Raw genomic sequence first — 25,690 nt, 5'->3', positions numbered from 1 at the left:
CAGATGAGGGCGTCTGGGGTCCTGTTGCCCCTGCAGTTCAGTGGGGCACATTCTAGCAAGTCTCCTCACCGCCCCTGGCACGGGTCTGAACTCTGTCCAGGGAGGGACAGGGCGTACACGAGGATTACATGTTTATTTGACAAGTACTATGCTGGTACAATGGCTTAATTCTTTTACATATGCATCAGCCAGATTTATTGGGTTGAAAACTGTCCCTATCCTGGGCAGTTTACAACCCCCTCATCTTTCACTCAATTTTTATTGAAACTTATTTCAGCAGCTCTTACCCAAATCTAAGAAGAGCAGCTTACAAAGAAAGCCAACAACATGCAGAACCAAGCTTGAGTCAGCAAAGGAGAAGCATGTCAATGAGCCGTCCTGGACTGAAACCAGGAGTTTGGCTCTGAGCTTCCTGGCAGTCAGAGCAAAACGGGCAATACGCCACAACTATGTCATTGTCAAACCATCCGCTTGAGAGGGCCAATAGTTCTCCTGGCAGCAGATTCAGACACAGCAGCGAACCTGTAAATCCCCTCCTCCGGGAAACACTTTAAGGTCTGTACGTGAAACAAATACACAGCTGGAAACACACTCCTGTAACCTGCTCTCTGGGCTTCCCTTCCCCCGAGTTACAGAAATCCCTGCTGAAATCCTCCAGGGACAGTCTTTCTTTTTCTTGCTAGAGAAAAGCAGGTACAGGAGAGCTTCCCCAAAAATTCTCTTCTAGAAATCTCAAAAACGACTCTTCCCGAACTACTGCCCTAACCCTTCAAACAGGAGTGCAATCTACCCCACCCCCATGAGGGCCTAGGGGGGCAGTCACTGACCCCAGAGTGTTTGGCAGCAATGGACCAGGAGTGCGGGAAAGAGCTAAGCTTTTTCCCACCTCTGAGCTGGCATTTGGTTTCCAAGCTAACTTTCCATCTCCAGGACCCCCTTCCTTTGCCAGAACCTGCAGTGATTGGGGTGGGAGTGAGGAGGTCAGAGGGGTCCTGTTCTAGGCATTCTGTCCTGTGAAAAACTAGTCACCTATGAGGAACTCTGCAACAAAAGGGTCTGTAGGACCCAAATGCAGAGTGGGGGAGGGGTGGATCCTGCAGGGGGTGGGGGGAGCCTTTCAGGTTGGGGATTTCAGCCCCTCCAATAGCTTTAAGGAGTGGCAGGAGAACTGCCATATATAACCTACAGCACTACAGCCCAGTTAAATTTTAAATTCTAACAGACAATTTTTTGTATAAGTGTGTCCCAAGTATTGTATGAGACATACTTGTACTAAAAAATTGCTTACTGTTTATGAACTAGGCATCCTGTGGGGGGGTCTAGGAGGGAGCTAGAGCTGGCAATCCTGGTCAGGAGGCTTCCTGCTGAGTTGGGGGGGGGTTTCCAGTGGAGTGAGGCAAATCTCTTGCCAGAACTTTTGAGATTACTCCTCATTGGCTTTGTGACAAGGTTTGTTTGTTTGTTTTTATTTTATTTTATTTTTTAATGAGGGGAGGGGTCTTTAGTGTGACTGTGGTCAGGACTAAAGCTGGGGCACTTAATCCAGCCCAGGGGTGACTAAGCTGGGAGATGCAAACCTCACCCCACCCCACCCCCCCCCCCAAGAGGAGAGACAGAGGCTTCAATGGTGCTGGCCACTCAGCCAAAGCATCAACATTCCAGGAGGCAGCATTCCCGCCCTTCAGGAGGAACAAAGGGCCTGGGGAGGAATTCCTGCTGCCCCAAGCATGGGGGTGGGGTAGTATCCAAAGAAAACTGGGCAGAAAAGAGTATCCCCAGCAAGAGGCGCTAGGAAGAAGCCCATTCCCTCCAAGAGGAATGAGAAGGCCCAAGGAAAGCCTCCAGCACGGATATTAAAATTCAGCCCTACAAACACGAAATGCAATCTGGGGGCTAAGTCTCTATCCGCGATGGAGTAAAGTTCAAGAGAGAAAAAAATCTAAAGGAAACAGGCCAAAAGTTCCGAATTTAATCATTAACTTTACCTTGAGGGTCTTCTTTGTATTCTTGCTACCGGCTGGCTTTTACTTAAAGTAACCAATGCGAACATTTCACTGTCCTTCAGAGAGGGTGGGATTCGCGGGCTTGTTTTTTAAACTACAGCTCCCGCGTCACCACAGATGATCTCCCAGGCAGATTCTAATCGCAGATCCCCAGCACAAAGGACCTTCGGAAGGAGGGGAGCAGGTGCGGGTGAGAACTGGGGGAATCAGCCTTGTCTCTGACCCACGTACAGGGGGCACCCACCTCTGGGGACCCCAGTGGACAGGATCTTCAAACAGCTTGAGGGGAGATGAGAGACTTGGGCACTCCAGGGCCTCGGTAACGAAGTCTGAGGACAGACTGACGACTGCGAGGTTCTCTTTTGCTTTGAGGGCAGAGGTTTTTCCAAGGGTGACACCGCTCCCGTGGAAGTCCCCTTTCACACATCCCCAACCGCAGGTTTTAAAGGGGGCCCAACAGGTCCCTGGAGCCTGTCTGAATTAACTCCGTAAACATTGGTTGAACATTTGCTTTGCAGATAAAGTTCTAATCACCAAGGGGTCCTCAGCAAAGTGCTTTCCAGTTTTTCAGATGCCCTCAAAGGCTCCCAGACCTTTCTTCCTGGAGACCACGACCGGTCCTTGCCCTCCACCTGAGTCCCCTCCCCACCCTCACTTCACTCTCGCTGCAAAAAAAAAAAAAATCATTTTAACGCCTTGTAGCCGGTTCTCGCAGTATCCAATCCTTACTCCGTCCCAGCTCGGCAACCTACTACTTCCTTCAGCAGCCCAGTTCTCACTGGGGGCAGACGCCAAACACCCGGAAAGAGGAGGAAGAGGGCAGAAACCAACTCTGGATCCTGACAGAGTCGGGCAGTCGAGGACCCCTCCCCCCACAGCAGCACTCAATGATCAAAGGACTCAACAGTTCTGCACACGGGATACAGCCTTAAAACCAGGGGAAGGTGGTTCTGAATGACACTTAAAACAGCTGGTTCAGGGCAAGGAACTGCCCCCACCCCTAACCCCTAAGTGAAACATCCTCTGGTAACAACTCAAAAGTTTCTAAGAAGCTCAAAACCAAAATTTTCTGAAAAGGAAGGGTCTTTGGGAATGGAAGCCACCAACCTGTCACCTCCAGTTGAGTTGGCAGGCCTGGGAAGCTATGAAGTTTCTCAGAAATGCTCAGGGCAACAAGCCTAGACTCAAGGATAAGAACCCTCTGAAGGACACCCAGGAGGCTGGCACTCTGCTCGTAGGACTTCACTCCTCTACCGAGTTACCCTTTCCTGAGCCCTGGAAATTTTTTTTTTTTTACACATAAGCATGTAATACCTAATCAAAAACAATTTAGTACTTTACATGTACGTCATTCACCAGAATACCCCCAAATCCCCGGGCACTCTATTTCCCTGTATAGTGATGTAAGGGTCCCCAGAAGGCAACCTCTGTTCTGGTCCTTTGTGTCCTCAAACACCCGGAGAGAGCAGGCACATGGCCGGTGTTCAATGAGAAGTGTGTTGATTGAACGGAATTCACTTCCACATTTTCCGAGCAATCCTTGAGGAATTTGCCTCCCAGCAGGCAAGTGCTTGCTGGAAAACAATGTTCCCTGACCATTTGCATTGTGGCCCTGAAACAGCAAATGTTTAAAACAGGAAAAGAAAGGGGGGGGGGCGGCTGGTGAAATCTGGGCCTTTGCAGAGGCCAAAATGCCTCAAAGGTAAAGATTTTAGGGCGTTTTACAGCTACCTCCACCTCAGCAATAAACCAGGACATCAGACATGGCAACTTTCCGTCATCAGAGACTCATTCACATCCAAAGGCCCATGTCTCACTCTAGTTTCCATAAATCCTCCCCAACACCCATGACCAGAGCAGCAGACCAAATTCTCCAGAGATTAGCACTGAAAGGTACTACAGCAAGGGAACTTTCTAGGGTGTCTTGATTATGATGGTGGTAGTATAGATGTATAACTTTGTCAGAAGTCACCATCAAAATGCATGCATAAAAATGAGTGCATTTGATTGTGCCTACACTACACCGCAATAAAGATGATAATGAATGAACAAACTGTATATTGTCATGCAAGGATGTGCTAGACTATTAGATCTAAAAAAACAAAGCAAGATGTAGAACTACAGATGCAGTATACAAATATTTTCCCAACAAGTTCATTAACATCAGTGTGTGCACAATTAAAGATTAAATAATAGGGACTTCCCTGGTGGTCCAGTGGCTGAGACTCCGCGCTCCCAATGCAGGGGACCTGGGTCCAATCCCTGGTCAGGGAACTAGACCCCGCACGCAGCAATGAAGAGCCCACGTGCCACAACTAAGACCCGGTGCAGCCAAATAAATATTTTTTTAATGTAAAAAAAAAAAGATTATTAAATGATAAATACAGTCATAAAGGTAATGTTGCAGAAGCATAGGAAATGAGACCAACGATACACTCCAACCTCTTACCAGTAGTTACATCTGGGGAGTGGAATCAGCAAGTTGTGTATTTTTAGCTACTTAGCACTTGCCTGTGTTAAAATGACTACTTACTTCTCTTCCAGTTAAAAAGCCCAATGAAGATAAAAACCAAGCGGAGAAACGGCAGGTCTGTAGGGCCCTGCCCAGTAATTGGTACACAGTAGGCAACAGAGCAACACATGCTTAAACACTGACTGATGTGTAACAGGCCTACACCAAACCAAGCATTGCCACTTATCTGTTATCTATTTCCTTAGTAGCCACCAAACATCAAAGAGATTTTTCAGAGATCACCGGTATATGACCACAAAGCATGAACACTCAATATACATACATTAAACTGCAACCCAGTCGGCGTTCACTGAGTACAGGCCTTAACACACCCTTCTCTTCACCCCCAGCTAACAGCTATATTCATAACTGTTTCCCAGAATTGTACGGGTTCAGAGAAAAAGGGGAAATGAGACCATTCACTAACAGGACACCAGGCTCATCATTTGTTCTAGATAAAATTAGACCCCACCTCCTATAATACACTAAGAATGTATTCTAAGGTAGGATTAAAGACAAAATATGTAGAGACAGTAGAAGACGATCATAAGTGGCAGTAAAATTTAAAATGTATAACAAGTTAAACTAAACTGAGGCAAGCCCAGGACTCTTAGAAATCCACTGCAACAAAGAGCCAGTACTCAATATTTTGGATAAAATGCCTACAAATTGATTTTTTAAAAACCCAGGAGGGGGCTCCCCTGGTGGCGCAGTGGTTGAGAGTCTGCCTGCCGATGCAGGAGACACGGGTTCGTGCCCCTGTCCGGGAGGATCCCACATGCCGCAGAGCGGCTGGGCCCGTGAGCCATGGCCGCTGAGTCTGCGCGTCCGGAGCCTGTGCTCTGCAACGGGAGAGGCCACAGCAGTGAGAGGCCCGCGTACCGCAAAAAAAAAAAAAACCAGGAGGGAGAGGCCCGGGAACCAAGGCAATTTGAGGAGGAAACCCAAATGGTCAATAAACAAAAAGACGCCCACCCCACAGTCATCGCAGAAATGCAAAGTAAGCCAACAGGACGAGCCATTTTTCTCCCATTAGATTGATGGCAACAAGGCCGGGTGGGGTGGGAGGAAATGTGGCTGGCGAGGAGGCAAATTAACATTTCAAATGTGCCTCTCCAGCATCTTAGCAAGTCCCCGGCGGGGGGAGAAGGGGGAGCCAGGGGGATCTTCCCTCCGGAAGCAACAAGTACACAAATTGATGGCAATGGCCGATGTAGAGAAAATCCCACATAAGGGAACAGCTAAATTAATTTCACACCATGAATGCCAAGTTTGGAGCAGTAATGACTAGCAAAGTAAGTACAGGAAAAAGTACTACATGTTTTTAAAGACTGTATGTCTATACTCTATGTGTGTGTGAATGGCTGTTAAGGTTTGGAAGAAAACACACTCAGATCACACACTTTGGGAAGAAGTAGGACTGGGGGTACACTTAAAAAATTTTTTTACAGATAATCTGAACAAAGATATTTATTACTTGCATAATTAAATAAGGATTAGAGTTAAGCGGTCCAAGTTACTTCCTGGGAGGGAATACAGGTAGCCCTGAGAAAAATCTCAATTTTCCATTCATCCAGCAACTACAAACTGAAGATGGTGAAGGAAGGAAGGAAAGGTCAAATAAATAAAGTCACAGAGACATACATATTCAGAAAAATTACCACCCAAAATGACAAGTGCTGTGAAGTCTAAACAAGTCAGTTAAGGAAAAAACAAAAGTCAGTTAAGAAAAAAAAAACTTCTCAATGTTGTTAAAAGAACACAAATTTAAAACAAAATTGCTACCTCTTCCCCCTTTATAGCCCCTGTCAAGTGTTTGCAAATGTTCTATGGTTTGTATTAAGCACTCATTCATCCGTGTTCCTCTTTTGTGTTCACTGTGGCAAACCTATCCGCATTTAGTACCAAGAAGGGGTGAGACCCTCCCACAGTGAGTGACAACATTTACAAGTGCCAACTGAAAGTCGAGGAGCTGAAATAAGAAGGGCCAGGCAGACAGGACAGGGATACCTCCCCCAGTTAGTTTTTTAGATTTTTTTTTTTCTTAATCTGCTGAAACCACAGAATGTTATGCTCTGGATACTCTGGGCTCCCCCCATGCAACAACCCCTCCATCATGTTATACAAGCCAACATCGAGGACTCAACAGAGCCTGAAACTCAATCCTTTCTCCCAAACTAAGGCCCAATATCCCCTCCTCATCTTCATCATCTGATCTTACATGCTTTTAGATTTTATTCCCATTTATTTATCTATTGCTTTTCATGCGGTTTTTTTGGTTGTTGTTGTTTTGTTTTGTTTTTGGTGGAGAAGAAGAGAATTGGTTTTGCATCCCAACAAGCAAAGAAATGGAAAAAACCTTGAAAATAAATTCTGTGGGGCTAGAACAAATAGGCACTGATGAACATTAACTTCAGACAAATTCTGTGCTTGGTTCTGCAGTAAACACGATACAACCAATACAGGAAAAAAAAAAAGGACCACTGATATGAATGCTGAAAACAGCAAATGTGAAACACCATCCCGTCCTTTTATGAGCAAGGAAAATGTTTGCCTTCCAACTTCAAAACTAGCTGCACTAGAAGCATTTTCACAGTCTGAGATGCCCAGATATATTCAGTGCTTTTCTTTGCATGTTTCTGTATGTTAGTTACTAACATTTCAATACAATTAACAACTATACCTCAGTTCTTGGATCTCAAGGTACGTCTGTCTTTTTACTGCACAATATACTTAAGGATGAATAAGATTATAAAATTAATAGATGTTGTGAACCCCAAATGTTGTCCACAATTAACCGCTATCTCTTGCTGAGAGGATTTTGCTATGCCTTCATAACTTGGTTTCCACTCATCACCATAAATATAAACTCAAACACAAAACCCCCTTTTCCCCAACTAACCTTCAGTTTAAAGTGGAGACACAAACCTAACTTCATTTACACTCCCTGGAGGCGATTCTTTCCAAAATTCCCTCAAAGTTCCAGATATTTGGGTTGGTCCATCGCTGATGAGAGCTATGCTTTTTTTATTTGCACCTATGTGGCTTTTTAAAAATCTGGTTAAATTGGTAAAATAAATTTTCCTCTTCGCATATTCCTCTAAATCTCTGAAAGCTCTGATAAAGCTAACAACAACAACAAAAAGGGAAATAAAAACCAAAGGGGGGCTTCCCTGGTGGCACAGTGATTGGTTAAGAATCCACCTGCCAGTGCAGGGGATACGGTTTCGAGCCCTGGTCTGCAAGGATCCCACATGCTGCGGAGCAACTAAGCCTGTGCGCCACAACTGCGGAGCCTGCGCACCACAACTACTGAAGCCTGTGCGCCTAGAGCCCATGCTCAGCAACAGGGGAGGCTGCCGCAATGAGAAGCCCGCGCGCCGCAATGAGAAGCCCGCGCACCGCAACGAAGACGAGCCCCCCCTCACCGCAACTAGAGAAGGCCCATGCACAGCAACGAAGACCCAACGCAGTCAAAAATAAATGTAAATAAATAAATTTATAAAAGAAAGAAAAAACCAAAGGGAATTTTTCTGAGAAGTTATTAAAAATAAAGGGCAAGACTGGTGGGTGGCTGGCAGGTGCTTCCACTGCCCCCTGCAGCACTGTCCCCAAAGCAATTCCTTCCCTTTGAATTTCTGTCTTCACTTATATTTATTACTTTAGAAATTCTTTTATTGAAGTGGAGTTGATTTACAGTATCATGTTAGTTTCAGGTATTCAGCACAAGGATTCAGTTATATATGTATATATACTCCTTTTCAGATTCTTTTCCCTTATAGGTTATTACAAAATATTGAGTGCTATACAGTAGGTCCTTGTTGTTCACTTATATTTATATACAGCACACATTGCAATTTTTCATCAGAAAATACCTCATTTGATTCTCAAAAAAAGACAGCCCTAGGCAGACGAATGCACATGTTACCATCCTACAGAGTGATGAGGAAACAGGAGGCACAAAGCCACACACTTTTGCTGACAAATATTCCTGATCAAAATGGAGGCTCCAGCAGAAGACAGTGACCGCCAACACTCAACACTGCACTGCTCATATTCCAGGCATTAACATAAACAGTCACCATCGCCAAAAACAGGAAACACGAGTGCCCTCCAACTGGCGAATGTATAAACTGTGGTACATTTATACAATGGAAAACTACTCAGCAACAAATAGGGAGGCACCACTGATTCCAGCGAATGCAGCTTGGCAAGTGGAAAAAGCCCGACTCAAGGAGTCAACACTGTCAGATTCATGATCTTCTGGAGAAGACAAAACCATAGGACTGGAGAACAGGTAGAGGGCTACCTGAGGCTGGGGGTCGGAGCATTTGAGGTGATGGGATGCTCTGTACTGAGCATGGTGGTGACTGCACTCTATGCTCTTATCAAAAGGTGCAGAATTGTACACGAAAAAAAGGTGAATCTTACAATGTGCGTATCTACCTCAATACACAAAAACGAATACCAAAAAATCAAAATAGGAAATCACCAGACTTAGTAAGAAGTGAGGCCTTCCCTCTCGGCCTAAGGTTCTGCAGCACAAACTGCCCCCTGAACTGCAGGACAAAGCCAGGGGGGTGGGGTGGGGGCAGGTCGTCCCAAAGGCCGAGGAGAGGAAGGGGAAGCAGGGAACGGAGCTCCTTCCTGCAGGGCCGAGGCTCCTCCCCTCACTCAAGATTATAACCATAATGGGCTGCACGGGTCTAGCTCACACCAGGGAGGTACCCACGGATGCCCCGGTGCACCAGCCTTTGGGGAAGGCAAGGAGAATCCCCCAATCCCAAACTGGTTGTGTAAGCTCCACAAAGAAAGGGATTCGGGGCTATTTTGCTCACCGCTCTTTCCCCAGGGCCTCCTGCTTTACACCAAATCCGATTTCATAAGAAATTCAGGTCTGCTTACCTAGAAATTCTCTGCACTTGTTTCCTTTTTATTTAAACTGTGTTAATTACACAAACAAGTACGAAGAACATACATAGGTCTGGGAACAAAAGCAGCAGCCTCTCGTGGTAAGCACATACATGACTCAGAGAGCTGGAAGCAGGGCGTGGGCTATCCGTGGCTGGTGCAGCCTGCTGGCAAGTCAACAGCAAGCTGGGTTAGTCGAAGACTGGAAACACACTGACAGGAACGGCACTGCTAACTTTGGACACGTTCTGGTCCTCCTTAGCCTGAGGTCTCCCCCCGTATTTTCATGAAATTTTCAAATGGAATCAAGCACCAAGTGGTGCTGCCGGAGGAGTGGCCCAAGTGCGATTCCATCTTCCCAGCTGTGCTGCTTACTGAATTCTTATTGTCTCTCAGCTCGAACCCACCCTCCCGAGTAAACCACATCTCTGCTTTGCCCGCTGAATCCCTGTGACTCAGACAATAGGGGATGTGAGGGGGAGAAAGGCTTCGCTCTCCGCTGTCCTGCTTCCTGGGTGGTACCCTCAACAGACTTCTTACTCCAGCGTCATGGGTCCCTGGCCAGACCCACAGGTACCCTCCTATGTCTTAACAACTCCAACCTTTTCTCTTCCGATCTCCCAGCCCTTGGGTGGTAGCCGCTTCCCACAGCTGCTACTTCCCAGGTACCCGAGTGCTCTGCTCTCTCCTTGCACTGCAGCTTCTCAGTTAACTCAAATAACACTAACAATTCTTTACATTAAATGACCTGTTAAAGTAACTAAAGTGGCTCTGGCTCCAGACTGATATTTATTTCTTCTACGTATCAGTAACCACCCCCGCTAAGAAGGATAAAAAAGGAGGGGATCCCTAAAAAACAGAACTACGAAATGACCCAGCAATTCCACTCCTGGGTAGATATTTGGAAAAAATGAAAATGCTAATTCGAAAAGATATGTCCACCCTTATGTTCACAGCAGCACTATTTACAATACCCAAGATATGGAAGCAACCTAAGTGTCTGTGAACAGATGAATGGATAAAGATGTGGAATAAATATACAATGGAATACTACTCTGCCACAAAAAAGGAAATGTTGCCACTTGCAGCAATGTAGATGGACCTAGAGAATACTATGCTTAGTGAAATAAGTAAAAGACATCCGTTATTCGTGGAATCTAAAATATAAAAACAAGTGAATAGCAAAACAGAAACAGACTTACAGACATAGAACACAAACTAGGGACTTCCCTGGCCAGTCCAATGGTTAGAGACTTCATGCTTCCACTGCAAGGGGCACAAGTTCGATCCCTGGTGGGGCAACTAAGATCCCTCCCACAGCAGTGAGGCAAAAAAAAAAAAAAAAAGAACACAAACTAGTGGTTACCTGTGGGGAGAGGGAAGTGGGTAGGGGCAAGATAGGGGCATGGGATTAAGAGGTACAAAGTACTATGTATAAAATAGATAAGCAACAAGGATATACTGTACAGTAGAGAGAATTATAGCCTTTATTTTGCAATAACTTTTAATGGAATATAACCTAAAATACTGAATCACTATGCTATACACCTGAAACTAATATAATATTGTAAATCAACTATCCTTCAATTTAAAAGGGGGTGAGGGGACCCTAACACCTTTCTTAGGGATGCTGAAAGGAAAAACTAGATAAAAGATCAAGACTGCACACCCTCCTCTAGAGTCAATCCAATGCAGGCTCCTTGAAACCACTCCTGCCTTTCTTCCATCTTCTACCTAAAATCCCACCATTCTCCAAGATTCATCTTAAACTCCTCTCTTTCAACCCAAACTCATCTCCCAGTCAGAACCTCTGTTTAGATGCCACAAGCTTTTAACACTTATATTTCCTCTGGTAATGTAAATGCGACCATATATAAAGTAGCCACCCAGGAAGGTAAGAATCCCCCTTCCCCATCAACTACTTTCTTCCAGTTCTGTCTTCCCAGTAGACTAACCACAAGGCTCCAGCATCCTCAGCAAGGAGCATAATTCCTAGCAGAAAACAGACATTCAAATATTTTGATGACAAATCTTAACACATCAAGTCCTGTCAGCAATGAGAAACCGCCCAAATTATTTCATGGTATCAAATATCGCTTGGCCATCAACCAGGAAGTATTTTTTTAAGAAGGATAAGCAACATATTTAATTTCAAGAAGAAGGAATTTTACCCGTTTGGCTGCAACTTGCAGGAAAAATTGAAGCCAAAATTTTTTTTCAGGAGACTCACACAGTTATGTACACGTATATTGAAACAAATTTTTCTAACTCCTTCTTCCAAGCATCTTCGTATAAATCTTAACTCCCCTCCACAAATAGGTCTCTAATACTACTCCTACCATTTCCACCTGAAAGGTTAAGTGACTTGTCCAAGGTCACACAGCTACTTCCGCGTAACACCAGGCTGTGAACCCAGGTCTTCTTACTCTAAAGCTCATGCTCTTGTCTTTACATCAAGAAGCTACAAGCATTTTCCCACTTACTGTTCCCCTTTTAATCCCCCAACTACATAATGTGAGAGAGAACATTTTCAGGGCATTCTGTGGCTTGAAAAGGAAGAGATCTCCTTTGTTTCTGGCAAAGGGATCAAGGCAGCATCACGAGCATATTCTAATTAAACCCAACTTGCATCACCACTGAGAACCAGCAACCTGGCAACATCTTTCTCGAATTGGTCCTTAAGTCCACTAACATCAACCAAGGCCAGATCTGGTGTAAGAGCCCCACCAGTGCCAGAGTAGCTTCTCTGAAGTGCTGGGGCCACAGGGCAAGAGTACTGGGGCAAGGGCGGGTGGGAGTCTCCACTGCCTGAGATCACGGAAGAACAGGCCTATGTTAGAGGTTGGCGGACAGAGGAAGTACCCTTCTCACTTTGATACTGTAGAGATCTGCTATGAGACAGACATTATTTCAAGAGACTAATTAAAACTCAAGGACTCGGACTTCTCCCTGGTGGCGCAGTGGTGAAGAATCCACCTGCCGATGCAGGGGACACATGTCTGATCCCTGGTCCGGGAAGATCCCACATGCCATGGAGCAACTAAGCCCATGAGCCGCAACTACTGAGCCTGTGCTCTAGAGCCCGCGAGCCACAACTACTGAAGCCAGCGCCCCTGGGAGCCCATGCTCTGCAACAAGAGAAGTCACCACAATAAGAAGCCCGTGCACCGCAACAAAGAGTAGCCCCTGCTCACAACCAGAGAAAGCCCGCGCGCAGCAACAAAGACCCAATGCAGCCAAATAAATAAATATATATATATATATCTCCAAAAAAAAAAAACAAACCTCAAGGCCTCTTCCTTGCTAAATCATTGTTCTGATAATACTTCGCATTAAGTTCATTCTGGAAGGAGAAGTAGTCACGGTAATGACGGTCACACTCACTTTTGCCAAGAGACCATACTGTGGTCCATTTGTAATTACCTGTGTGCTATTTAATTTTCTCCTTAATAACTTAAAAAGTCCAAAAACAAGATAAAACACAAGAAGCTAAAGATTCAAGCAAGAAATTTAATATTAAACATCAGACTTGGGCTTCCGTGGTGGCGCGGTGGTTAAGAATCTGCCTGCCAATGCAAGGGACACAGCTTCAAGCCCTGGTCCGGGAAGTTCCCACATGCCGCAGAGCAACAAAGCCCGTGCACCACAACTACTGAAGCCCGCGTGACTAGAGTCCGTGCTCCACAACGAGAAGCCCGTGCACCGCAATGAAGAGTAGCCCCCACTCGCCGCAACTAGAGAAAGCCTGCGTGCAGCAAGGACGACCCAACGCAACCAAAAATAAATTAATAAAAATAAATTAATTAATTTTTTAAAATCAGACTTCTATGAACTAGTTTCAAAAAAAATAATAAATTTGCCAAATATTGTATATAAATAGTAGTGTGGGGAGTTCCCTGGTGCTCTAGTGATTAGGATTCCAGGCTTTCACTGCCATGGCCTGGGTTCAATCCCTGGTCGGGGAACTGAGATTCCACAAGCTGCACAGCACAGCCAAAAAAAAAATTTTTTGTTTTAATTAAAAATTTTAAAAAATAAAAAATAACTAGCCGTGTGAAAAGAGTGCTAGACTAGGCAAGTTCCTGCTTAAGTCATTTCATCACCCCAGCCTGTCTCCCCATTTGTAAAGTAGCAGTTTTTCTATGATGATTTAAGGCCTTTCTTGTGATAACTGAAGTTTCCTCTTCAGGAACACCTAAACACACACCTGACAACACCGTGAAATTAAAGCTTATAAAATATTCCAGTCCCTGAAATCAGACCGTTCCCTTGAGCAAGTTGATCCATTTCCTTGAAATGTCATGGTGCCAAAAAAGATCAAGTCTTTAAAGATTAATGGTTGTCAAATACATCATATAAAATGTGAACAGAAACAGTGGCCTTCCATCTCTTAAAAAAAAAAAAAAGCCGAGGGCATTGATGTAGCCTCTAAACACAGTTGTGTCCATCTTTTCCCATAGGCTCGGGGAGCCCTATAACCCTAAGATGGTCTAGACCAGAAGTTAAAGTTGAGGTCCAGTTTTCTAAGGTGAAACAAGTTTTATGCATGTTTCTCCAGTTCACTTTGCATCACCTGAAAGAATCACTACATCCTTCTGTTTACATCATAGTAAACTGACAGAAGCCACAATTTCCAACACTGACATTAGTTTTCTTCTACAGCATCCCCTCTGGAGGGAGGAGGGGTGGGGTGAGGAGTCTGCTGCAATACTCAACAGTTTATTAATAAAAGCTATTACAAACCACAAGGTCCTACTGTATAGCACAGAGAACCATATTCAGTATCCTATGATAAACCATAATGGAAAATATATTTTAAAAAGAATATATATATGTATAACTGAATCACTTGGCTGTACAGCAAAAATTAACACGTTGTAAATCAACTATACTTCAATTTAAAAAATTCTTAATTAAAAAAAAAACAAACCTGGGACTTCCCTGGTGCCGCAGTGGTTAAGAATCCGCCTGCCAATGTAGGAGACACGGGTTCAAGACCTGGCCCCGGAAGATGTCACATGCCATGGAGCAACTAAGCCCGTGCGCCACAACTACTGAAGCCGGTGCGCCTAGAGCCTGTGCTCCGCAACAAGAGAAGCCACCGCAATGAGAAAACTGCACACCACAACAAAGAGTAGCCCCTGCTCGATGCAATGAGAGCCCAACACAGCCAAAGATAAATAAATAAATTTATAATAAAACAAAGCAAAGCTATTATAAGTGTTTACAATTGGCTTCTACTGTGCTACAGACTCTTTAAATATGTTAACTGGAATCCTTAACAATGCAAAGTGTTACAGATGAGAAAACTAACGCAGAGCAAGAAATCTCAACCTAAAACCACACTGCCTAAATGCTTAAGTAAAAATAAAGCTATATAAACAGACAGCTTTAATAAGAAATATCACAAAAACATTACCCCAACTCCTACTAAAACTTCCTTTACCATATCCACTTTTCTGCTCAACACTTACCCAGTACAAGCCTACAGATGATCCTAAGAGAAAGATCTCCCTCTGACATTGATCTCAAAGAGAGGCAGACGGCACAGAACAAAATCTGCGGATGTGGTCTATATAAACACACCATAATCATGAGTGTTGACACAACCTATTCACAATTCTCATTTTTTAAACACCTGTGCTGAAGATGTTCTATCAGATCCATATTCAGCAGCAAAATCTCCATGTGCAGACTTTTTAGTAGAAGAACATCTTTATAACTATCCCAATTAGCCAAAGACATTAAAGAAATCTGCAAACTCCACTGGCATTTCAACAAGGCTAGATAGAAGGAAATGGCTGCCCGAACTTTCCAGAAGCAACAATAACAACTAAGGATACAGTTGCTGACAGATGTTTGACAGAGGCTGGGCAGGGGGGTTTCCAAAGCCCACACAGGGACCCTCAAAATTCACAAGATGTGGGAGCCATGAGGGGAGCCCTCAGTTGACAAAACTGACCTGACCCACTTCATTGTCTTGTGCCCACTGCTCGGTTTCATTCAAATCCCATTAATATATATATAAAAAAAATCCCATTAACGATGACAGAATGTGCAATTTTGCACAAGTCTGTTGGATAAACAATCACAATCAAGAAAAGCCTGTCAGATAAGTAATCACAATCAAGAATTGCACCCTTGGGACTTCCCTGGTGGCACAGTGGTTAAGAATCTGCCTGCCAATGCAGGGACACGGGTTCAAGCCCTGGTCCGGGAAGATCCCAAATGCCACGGAGCAACTAAACCCGTGCGCCACAACTACTGAGTCTGCCGCTCTAGAGCCCGCGAGCCACAACTACTGAGGCCACGACACAACTACTGAAGCTCACGCACCTAGAGCCCATGCTTGCAACAAGAGAAGCCACTGCAATGAGAAGCCCACGCACCGCAACAGAGTAGCCCCCCGCTCACCACAACTAGAAAAAGCCCACTCACAGCAAGGAAGACCCAACGCAGCCAAAAATAAATTAATTAATTAATTTTTAAAAATTGGCCTGATGTCTTCGGATTAAATATGAATCTCTCAAAATTTCAGGTGGGTGTTAGTGGGAGATTAAACCCAGGCATTAGGGGTCTTCCCCTGTTTCATTCCACCATACCTTCAAAGCCAACTGTAAGCCAACTATCTATAACATGAAGGAAACTGGAGATGCAATCTGAAGAGGCAAGGAATTACACTGGAATAGGGTTTAAGCCGAAGTTTCAGATGTAAATTGCCCACGCTCACCCCCCCACGCCTCCCAATTTTTCTGTTAACAAGCCAGAGTCTTGTCAATCAAAACAGTCAATGTGGTTTCAGTCAACTAGGTTTGTGGGTACAGACAAAACCTCAAAGGGAGAAGAATAATTTAGTATTGAAGAAGCAGGAGGTCACATCAACTGAAGAGGAAAGATGGCTCAAGCCTCCTCCTGTAAGTCACAAAGCTTGAAAGGTCAAAGAACGAGGAACAGAGTGGGCTGCAGTGGTGGCACCTTTTGCTCCCTTCAGGCAACTGTAATTCTTTATCCGCTCTCTTCCAAAATAAGAGAGATGGCACAAACAGCCTTAGTGAGTCAAGCCTTCAACTCTTTGTCAGTGTTATGGGGAGAAGGGGGAGGAAACGCTACTTTGAAACCGCCTGCATGGTAGAATTCTTCTCAACCTTTCGCTTAAGTGTCAAGAAGAATGACATCGAAATGGTCCTTTATTAGCTAAGAATGAATACATCTGAAATAAACCTTGCCCTGTGTGAGGAGCTGGCGAGTAAGCAACCCATGTGACTTCAGTTAGCACCAAAGGAAATAAAATTTGGAAGGGATTAAATTTCAGAGCTATATAGAATTATCAAGTAAATTAAAATTCCTCATAATCAGAAAAACTTATAAAACCCTTTCTTCTGGCAAACTACCTCAACAACAAAAGCATTTTAACCATTTCACCTCCTCATTTAAGGCTTCCTCCAAAACTAACTCCCTTTCTATATATGCACAGAATTTTTTAAATGAAAACATAAAAAGCCAAACAGCTGTGTTCAAAATTTTACATGTTAGGAGAAATTAGAAAACTACACATTTTAATGTTGGTTTTAGTGACCTGAAATACGTTTTAAAATTACATACGTGTGCATTTTCTTCTTTTTTTTAATTGGCTATGCCTCGCAGCTTGTGGGATCTTAGTTCCCCAACCAGGGATTGAACCTGGGCCCTCAACAGTGAGAGCATGGAGTCCTAACCACTGGACTGCCAGGGAATTCCCCATTCATCAAGCATTTTCTTAATTCAACAGCTTTCAATCTACAAACATCCACCTGCTGAACTAGATTCAAAGCAGGAACCTCCAATTATTTCCAAGGTATGGAAAATTTGGTTTTCTGGTGAATAGGTGAGATGTGTGTGCTATGCAGACACACATCTACCTAGTCCTACAGAACGGGTTGAAGATGGGGCACAGAAACAACTAGAATGCACATTTCTACTCACTTTTTCTCTCTTGTCCTTAAAAAAAAAAGGCTCTTGCTATAAATTTTACAATGTACAAAACACACACCTATTATTTTAAAACATACACTGAGTATGCATGCCTGAAAAAGCTTACACTCTGGGAATGCAAAATAAAATACATTGGTGCCAATACTGGTACAATCCCCATTTACAGGAACTTATTCAAAATAAGATACAAGAATTCATTCCACAACCAATTATTTTAGGCAGCAAACCGTCTTCCTCAGCGGTTTGAGGCTGATTTTTTGAGAGTGGTTTCCTGGGGAAAGATAGTCTCCCCCGCAAGCCTAGGATGGCTCAATACTTAGGGTCACACTGGATTGGAATTCTAGAACCTATATTTCCAGGGAGTGAAAATAAATTGTATCAGCACCTACACCCCATTTTCCATACAGGACACTCAGGAAAATCCACCCCCACCCCCGCCTTCATAACGGGGAACAATACTGCCATCCTCGAGCTACAAAATATCCCTCGGCTCAAGATGGCAACTGGGTCACCATCGCCCCCCTCGGCCACCCCCGCCAGTTGACAGGGCCTTTCCCGGGGACCGGAACAGGCTCAGACCCCACTGGGCTTCTCGCCATTTACGAATCCTACCGCCCGACCTCTAAACACACTCACACACCCTTTCTGCTTCCAGTGTCGCCTCCAAGGCAGCCAAGGGCTCACATCCCACGTGCAATTAACACATTAAAAGGCACCTCGTGAAGGTGGGAGCAGCGCGCTCCAGTCCCACTCAACTACCTAACTCTCCCCCCCAGATGCGTGCAGACCCCGTCCCGGCCCCGCCGCCTCCCGCTCGCCGAGGCGGGCTCCGGGCCGGCCGGGCTGGGGCTGACCCACCGCCGCGGCGCCTCCGTCCGCCTCTCCCAGGCCCCGCGGGAGGCGCGCGGCCAGCGGTCAGGAGCGCGGGCCCCCAATTCCCGGCCTGGCTAACCGCCGGCCTCGGCGCCTGCAGGCCTTTCGGACTGACCACCAAAGCGAAAAACCCAAACTCTGTTTTTTAAATGGACCAAATACAGAGTGGCAGCAAACAACCCTCACCATTCCGTTGGAAAACCCTCCTTTTAGATTTTAAAATTAAGTTTTAAACCAGTGCTCAGAACACCACCTTGTCAGTCCTGAGGGGCCATTTCCGGGGGGGTGCGGGGAATGCTTAGGAAAGCAGTCTGGGAAGAGACCCTACCGGCTGCTTCCCGCACCCCTAGGTGGCCAACTGTCGGAGGCACCCTCCTTACAATTAAAGGGGAAGAGCCAGGCGTCGGGGCCCTCTTCCCAAGGTCAGGTGGCATTAGTCACCATCAGGCAAGGGCTCCCTGAATTATTTAATTGAGCCTGTTGACCCGGGAGGCAACTCAGTGAAGGAGCACGTTTCAAAAACTGAAGTAGTGTACCTACTGTAAAACACATGGATTTAGGCATCCAGTCCGTCACAATCGAATAGAGGACAGGACGATAGTCCTCCACATTGCCCTCAGTCTCCTTTTCCCAATCCGAAGAATGGTTTTTTAAAGGAACAATATTACTAAACTGTGAAGGATCACTCCCTTGGAAGGAAACGAAGAATTCAGGCCGTGGGTGGGATCACTTCTGTGAACCTGGTGCTTTCCCTCCCAACACTTGACTTCTCCATTCACAGCATTGGTTTGTCCCTTTAAACTTAAATTCCCTAACATTCCAAATGCAGGAACGATTAAAGAGATCTAACAACTGTTTTCCAAGTTTTCTTCTTTTAATGAAAAACCAAGAAGGGGAAGTAGAATTTTGCTCAAAACTGAGCAAATGTCATGTTTTAAAAGGATAGTTGGTCTAACAGTGTAATATCTTAGTGCCTTTGCCAAACAACTTCAACCTAGTATTGCACACGTTAAAAAAAAATCTAAATGTTCAGGGCATCCAGGTACCTCCCAGGGTGAGGGGTGCGACACTTCACACGCTCCCATACCGTTTGAATGGTTTAATAATTTAAAAAGTGTATAAACCTTTTACAAGTGTGGCAACACTGAGCATCTACTGTTTTAACCCAAATAAAACGTATGTGGATCTTTAACTGGGAATATAAATAAAACCTGACATTTAAACCCAACTGCTGGGAGGGAGGATTCAATCAACGCCCCTGCCAGGAGGGAAATTGTGGCGGATTCAAGCCGCCCTCTCCCTCCCCCCCTTCCCCTCCCCCTCGACGCTAATCTTCCCGGCGAATTGGCTCCCTCTTTCCATCCCCGGGATTCGGATCAGTATTTAACTCAATCCATTTTTGAAAGAACCTACTAGACACATTCAGCCATGAATGTGGGAAAACTTTAAAGATGAGTCCATTCAAAGCTTAAAAAAGGAAGGAAAAGAATAGCTGCCCCTTAGGCTTCATACCGAGAAAGAAACTTTTAAAATGAGGCGTCCACAACAAGTAGATTAGAATTTCAACTTTTTTCCAATAGGAGAAGCCGGCTTAAGGCCAGCAGGCAATAGCTCCGCCCTCCTCCCCAAATAACAGGTTAGGCGTGGAAAAGGCTGCGCTCGGCAAGCCTCAGCCGCGTTCGGAACCAGCACGCCCACTCCACCTAGCACGCAGCCAACTCGCACCAGGAGCCGTCTCCTGCCCGCGCCCAGGGCAAGGCTAGCACCAAGTCTCACAAAGGGGCTACAGGTAGATCGCATTAAGTCGCCGACCCTCTCAGCAGAGGCTGCGCCTCAAAGTTTCTGGCCCCGTCCTCCAGTGGGTTCGGGTGAGTGGAAGGTGGCACAAGATGTGAAAAATAAGCAAGAACGGTTTATTCAACAAACAGCCAAAAGAGCCAAATAAGCTCAAAGGCTGCCGTGCAGCCCGCGGACTCTGCGCACCCGGTTCGAGCCGCGTGCAGCTGGGGTCGGCTTGTTTTCCATGAAAAGTCGAGCCCCAGGTTGAACGGGGTGGGAACACCTCCCAACCAGGGAAACCGGTTCCCGCAGAGATCGAAGCCGGGGCAGGCGGGGGCGGCCCAAGGACTTCCAGCTGGGTGAGGGCAATGGGCAAGGCCCCCCGATTCCGCTGCTCCCGGTGCAGCGGTGGGCCCACGAGGCCGAAGGGCGATTCCATACAAGGGAGGTTCAGGGGCCAGAACGCGCTTTTTCCACGGTGCGGGAATAGAACCGCGGAAGGCTGTTCTTACTCCATACAAGGAGGCAACAACTGCCACGGTGTCCCAACAAAAAGCACAGTCGTCCCCTCACAAGCGCGCACGTGGAAACCAGGTCTACACGCGCAAGCGCACCCCACACTCACCCACACGACCATCTCCTCCTGGCTCATGCCCTACTTAAAAGCAACAATCGACGAGTTTTACAAACAAAAATAAGGTTGGGAAAAAAAACTAAAGGAGAACCCTCAGCATGCTGGGAGGCCTCTGGTGTGCCCGCACAAGGAGACCACGTCTACACATACACACGTTTCCATCTCATGTCTTACTTAAAACAATAGCCTGCACGCTTTGTCAAACAGGAATGAGGAAATCAAAGTCCCTAAAGAAGAGGGGGTGTCTCCAACCTCGGGAGCCGTCGGAGGGCAGAGGAGGGACCCTCGCACACGAAGGCCAGGTCTACACAGTCGCACACAACTACCTCTTCCCAGCTCATGCCTAACTGGAGACAGCGGCTGCCACATTTTGCCGAACAGAAAATTGGATACGGAAGCGGGGGACTCTGCGTTTTGGGACCCCTCGCAGCCCGCACAGAGGCCAGGTCTTCTCCACACACACTTTCCGGGTCAGGATCTGCTTGAGGCAGCGGCTGCCGCGTAGCCAAAAGAAAAACGAGAAATCCGGAAGGGAGAGGACCCCCTCTCCTTGCTGGGGGGCCTGCCCGGATGCCCGCACGAGCACCCACGCGGCTCCCCGGGTGCCAGACCCGCGCCCCACGCCGCCCGGCCGCAGCCCCCGCGGGAGCGGCCCCCGAACTCACCTCGTCGTCGTGGTGCTGGCAGAAGCCGAGACGCTCGGGGAAGACCGAGAGGATGGAGAAGGGCGCGCCGGGGAAGGGCGGCCCGAGCCCGAGCTGCTGCGCCGCGGCGGCGGCGGCGGCGGCTGTGGGGCCAGGCGGGCCGCGTTCGATGTAGTGGTCCTTGGTAAGGCGCACGCGCTGGTGCGCGCGGACGCAGTTGTCGCACAGGTGCTCCTGGCAGTCGAGGCAGCGCGACGAAGCCGCGTTACCCTCGTCGCAGGAGCTGCAGCCGTGAGGCCGGCGCAGCAGCAGCGCCGACGGGGAGGCCGCGGGGCCGCCGGGCGCTGAGCGGGGCGGCGCGGGCGGCTGCGGCGCTGGCGGGAGTGGCGGCGGCGCCGAGGCAGAAGCGCGCGGGTGCGCGTGGTGCGCGTGGTGTCGGTGGTTGCTGTGGCCGCCCGCGCCCGCCGCGGCGCCGGCCCGCCCGTTCTTGGGCGGCGGCTCGTCAGCCGTGGCCACCACGGCGTCGAGCAAGTTACTGAGCAGGAAGGCGGACGAGGGCAGCGCGTCCATGCCCGCCGCCTCGGCCAGCACGACCTTCTGGTCGCACACAGGGCAGCGCAACTTGAGCGGCTCTCCCGGCGCGCCGCCGCCCGCCGCCGGCAGCCGGTGCGCCTCGAGGCACGGGCGGCAGAAGGCGTGCAGGCAGGGCAGGACGTGTAGGCGGCGCGCCGCAGCCCCGGGGCCCCCGCCGCCGCCCCCCGACGACGTGGACGTCTGCGAGGACGACGACGACGCCGACGAGTTGGAGGAGAGCGGCGCCGGCGAGCCGCACATCTCCTTGCACAGCAGGCAGATCTGGAAGTCGGTCTCGGAGAACGAAGCCATTTGCAACCAAGCCCGGAGGAGGGAGGAGACCAGAGAGGAAGAGGAGGAGGAGAGGAGAGCGCGGACAAGGAGGGTGGGGGAGCCGCCGACTCACTCAGAAAAAGGCATCAATTAGGCCTGCGATCCAGGAGCCGGCACCAGAGCGGCGCGGCCCGCTCGGCCTCGCCGCGTCCGGCTCGCGCGCTGCCACCCCCGACGCTGCGGGCATTAAATGCCACTCTCCGGAGGCGACACAGATTCCTCCCGGAAAAGGACGCGGGGGCCGCGTGCTTTCCCGAAGCGGGAGCGCCGGAACAAGTCCCGACACGCGAGGGGCGAGCGGGGGCAGGGAGGTCAGAGGACTCCCTGGAGCAGCTGTAGCTTAGCTTCTCGCCAGCCGAGGGGAGTCCCCCCCAAGTCGAGTCCACTGTGCAATCCCAGTCCCGGCGGGAGAAGCTGAATTTGGTTCGACGAGTATTTGGTGCGTGGCTTTTCTTTAAACGGATTTAGTCTCTTCTTGGGACAGGAAAGCTCCCCAAACTAGTAGAGGCGGGAGCGGCGCGATGCCGAGCCCGTGTCCCCCCGCGCGACGCCGACCGCCCCGCCGCATGACGCGGCGGCCAGGGGCTCCTGGGTGGCCCGGCGTGCGGCGCTCCGGGCTTGCGCACGGCCCGGCGCGGCCTCCCTGCAGGGCGGTCGGCCCCGCCGCAGCTGCAGCTAGTGGGAGCCCGCTGCGGCCGCACGCGTGTAGTACGCACGCGCGCCCCACGCGCCTCGAGTCTCCCGCGCGCCCGCCGAGCCCGGCCGCGCTGCCGGCGCTTAACACGCACGCGCGCCCCACGCGGCCCTGGGCCCTCTTGCCCCCGCCTCGCCGGGCCTGGGCGCCTCCAGCGAGCTCCTTCTCCGGTTTAGCCGCGCCGTAACGCGGGACCACAGGTCCCCGCGGGCCGTCGTGAATTATTCATCGGCAGGAAGATATTAGATGTACCCGCTGCCCGCTCCGCGCGAGCCGTCGTGCAATGCTATCCGAGCTCCGCGCGCGCCCCGCGCCCCTCCTCCTCCTCGCGTCCGTCCTCTCTGAAACCTTGGCAGCGAAGGGGGATCACATTTCCTTTGTCATCGGGCCATTTCGCCCTCGCGTTGGTCCCCCCCCTCCGATCCCGAGCCGCGGGGACGGAGCCTCCACCGGGGCGCGCCGGAATCAGTGGAACCGGCAATGGCCCAGCGCGGTGAGCTCGGGAGCCGCGTGGTCAACGCCGCCGGCCCGCTCCCGCGTCATCTTCTTTCTGAAACGAGTCGCCGAGCAAGACTCGGGTGGCCCCGGCAGCGCTGCTGCGCCTACCGGGCTTTGCTCGCGCCTTGCGCCCTGGCCTCCTGGGGCTTTGAACAACTCCCCAATTCGGGTTGCCTGCGTGCACGCGCGCGCGTGCCCCCTCTTTCTCTGCTTTGCCGCCTCTTCCTCCTCCTCCTCTCAGTACGCTGGATATTGGGACTGATCGGAATTCGGAATCCTTTTAATCTCCAAAGGAGCAAACTCACTTCCGCCCGAGTGCTGGGAGGGGGCTGGGGGAGGGGACGCAGGGGAGGGGGTTCCAGGCAAACAGGAAACATTAGCCCTCTCGGCACGGCTCGCTTTTGTGTGCTCCCTCCCTCCTCCCTCCAACCTCCTCCCTTCTCCGGGCCGCAGGGGAGATGAACGCCCCCGGGCTTCAGTGTGACGACCTTTGAAACCTTCCGAGCGAGGAGTGGAGAGCGACTCTTCCGTTTATTTAAAAAAGAAAAGATTTCATTCTGAATCCCGGTTCTGCAGAGGCTGCCCGTGAGATCTGGGGTCCCCCCACCAAGACCTTTTTTTTTTTTTTTTTCCTTTTTACGTTTTCTGAAAGACTGCATATCTGTGATCAACACCAAAACATCACGTAGTTGGAATTAAACGAATCTGAATTTTGATCTGCGGAGGGGCCGGTTTCTTTTTTGAGTTTTAGTGGGGGGAAGTGGGGGGCAGAGGGCAGCTGTTCTGGGGAGGTTCCCGGTGAAGGCCCCGCGGCCATCTGGGTGGTGCCCGAGGCTGCCTGGGCGGTTCTGGGAAAGGAACTCGCTGGGCCCTGGAGAGAGACTAACTTGGAGGAGTGGAGAGGGCCACATACCAGGATTTAGAGGGTATTTGGTGTGGAGGCCAGCGGGTGGAACAATTGTCCCTGTCTTAACACCATCAAGCTGTGACTGACATCTTGGGTCCCACTTCTACAAGCAACAACCTGGATGAATCTCAAAAACATCATGTTAGAAGAAAGAAGCCAAACACAAGTTCGTAGTGTGTGATTCCAGATACAGGAAATTCTAGAACAGGCAAAACTAAGCTTTGAGGATAGGAAAAGAACCCTTGTGGGTGAGGGAGTATTGACTGGGAAGGGGAATAGGAGAGAATCTTCTAGGGTCGTGAAGTAGAAATATGTTTGTGTGTACATTTGTCAAAACTTATAGATCTGCCATTTAAGATCTGTGCAAAATTTCACTATGTAAATTATACTTAAATTGAAAAAAAAATAATTTGGTGTCCAACCTAATAATCATGCCTGTATCATAAAAGTGAAATAAAAAAGAAAAAACACTTTATACACAATTCCAGCTCCTTCTCTGAACTTGCTCACCAGAATTCAGGGAGGTTTCTGGGGGAAATATCAACCGGGAAAGAACCCTTAGATCAACCTGCTGGACAAACATGCTGAAGGCCGCAGGCTGCAGAAACACCACCCTAAAGGGGAAAGCCATTGTGGGGCCCGGTGCTGTCCCGAGATGGGAAGAATTCTAGGACAAGCTAGCAGCCAAAGTCCTCAGCTGCTGTCAGGAGGGCTCTCCTCAGCACCTGGAGCAAATCTAAGCTCAGTGAACATTCACCGAAATGTGTGAGGAGTGCAAAAATTATTATCAAATAAACCCAGAACATGGCAATTGTATCTCAATAAAACCGGGGGGAAAAAGAACAGATTTCCTTCTTTGACCAATGAAAGAGAAGTAAACACTTTATACTTTAAATATTAGAACTAACACAACATTGTACGTCAACTGTACTCCAAAATTAAAATTTAAATAAATATTAGGAGCTTTTCACGCAACTATCTATTGCCAATATGTGTTTGTGTTTCTTCCATAGTTTGAGACCAGCGTGTAAACAGGTACATGCTCACACATGAATTTTCCTACAGAATTTTGTACCGTGCTGGCCTTGCTTCAGCAGAGGTGTTGTATGTATTCTTTGGTTTTGTTTCTTTTCCTTTCTTTGATTGTTTTTAATTTCTTTCCTTTTCTTTCTTTCTTTCTTTCTTTTTTTTTTTTTTTTAAACAAAAACAAGAGGAAAACAGATGGGGGAAGAGAATTGCCAGAAGGAAGATGGCCCCAGAGGGTCAGAAAAGGGATGGGCCAGACCTGCTGTCTCCCTCATGGTTGGCCCCACCCACCAGCATCTAAAAAGGTTTAAAAAAGATGACCAGAGAGGGG

General features: G+C 48.2%; 2 protein-coding genes across 2 annotated transcripts in view; one reads left to right on the top strand and one right to left on the bottom strand.

Moving 5' to 3' along the window:
- TRIM71 (tripartite motif containing 71) overlaps positions 1–22,268 on the bottom strand; it is a 58,371-nt gene extending 36,103 nt beyond the window's left edge. Inside the window, exon 1 of the mRNA XM_027088324.1 lies at positions 21,349–22,268. Within this exon, the coding sequence (XP_026944125.1) occupies positions 21,349–22,212 (864 nt within the window). The 5' untranslated portion in view covers positions 22,213–22,268. The remainder of the gene's footprint in view (positions 1–21,348) is intronic.
- Positions 22,269–22,754: 486 nt separating this feature from the next.
- Positions 22,755–23,731, top strand: LOC113610268 (translation initiation factor IF-2). Its single transcript, XM_027088262.1, is given in 5 exon segments — positions 22,755–23,081; positions 23,163–23,336; positions 23,339–23,554; positions 23,557–23,581; positions 23,584–23,731. Coding segments are annotated over 5 exon segments (846 nt in total). The 3' UTR covers positions 23,688–23,731.
- The last annotated feature ends 1,959 nt before the right edge of the window (positions 23,732–25,690 follow it).

This window comes from Aethalodelphis obliquidens, unplaced genomic scaffold (assembly GCF_003676395.1).
Source record: "Aethalodelphis obliquidens isolate GAN/ISIS:26980383/991018 unplaced genomic scaffold, ASM367639v1 scaffold62, whole genome shotgun sequence".
Taxonomy (NCBI): Eukaryota; Metazoa; Chordata; class Mammalia; order Artiodactyla; family Delphinidae; genus Aethalodelphis; species Aethalodelphis obliquidens.
This window is presented reverse-complemented; position numbering and strand designations above follow the sequence as displayed.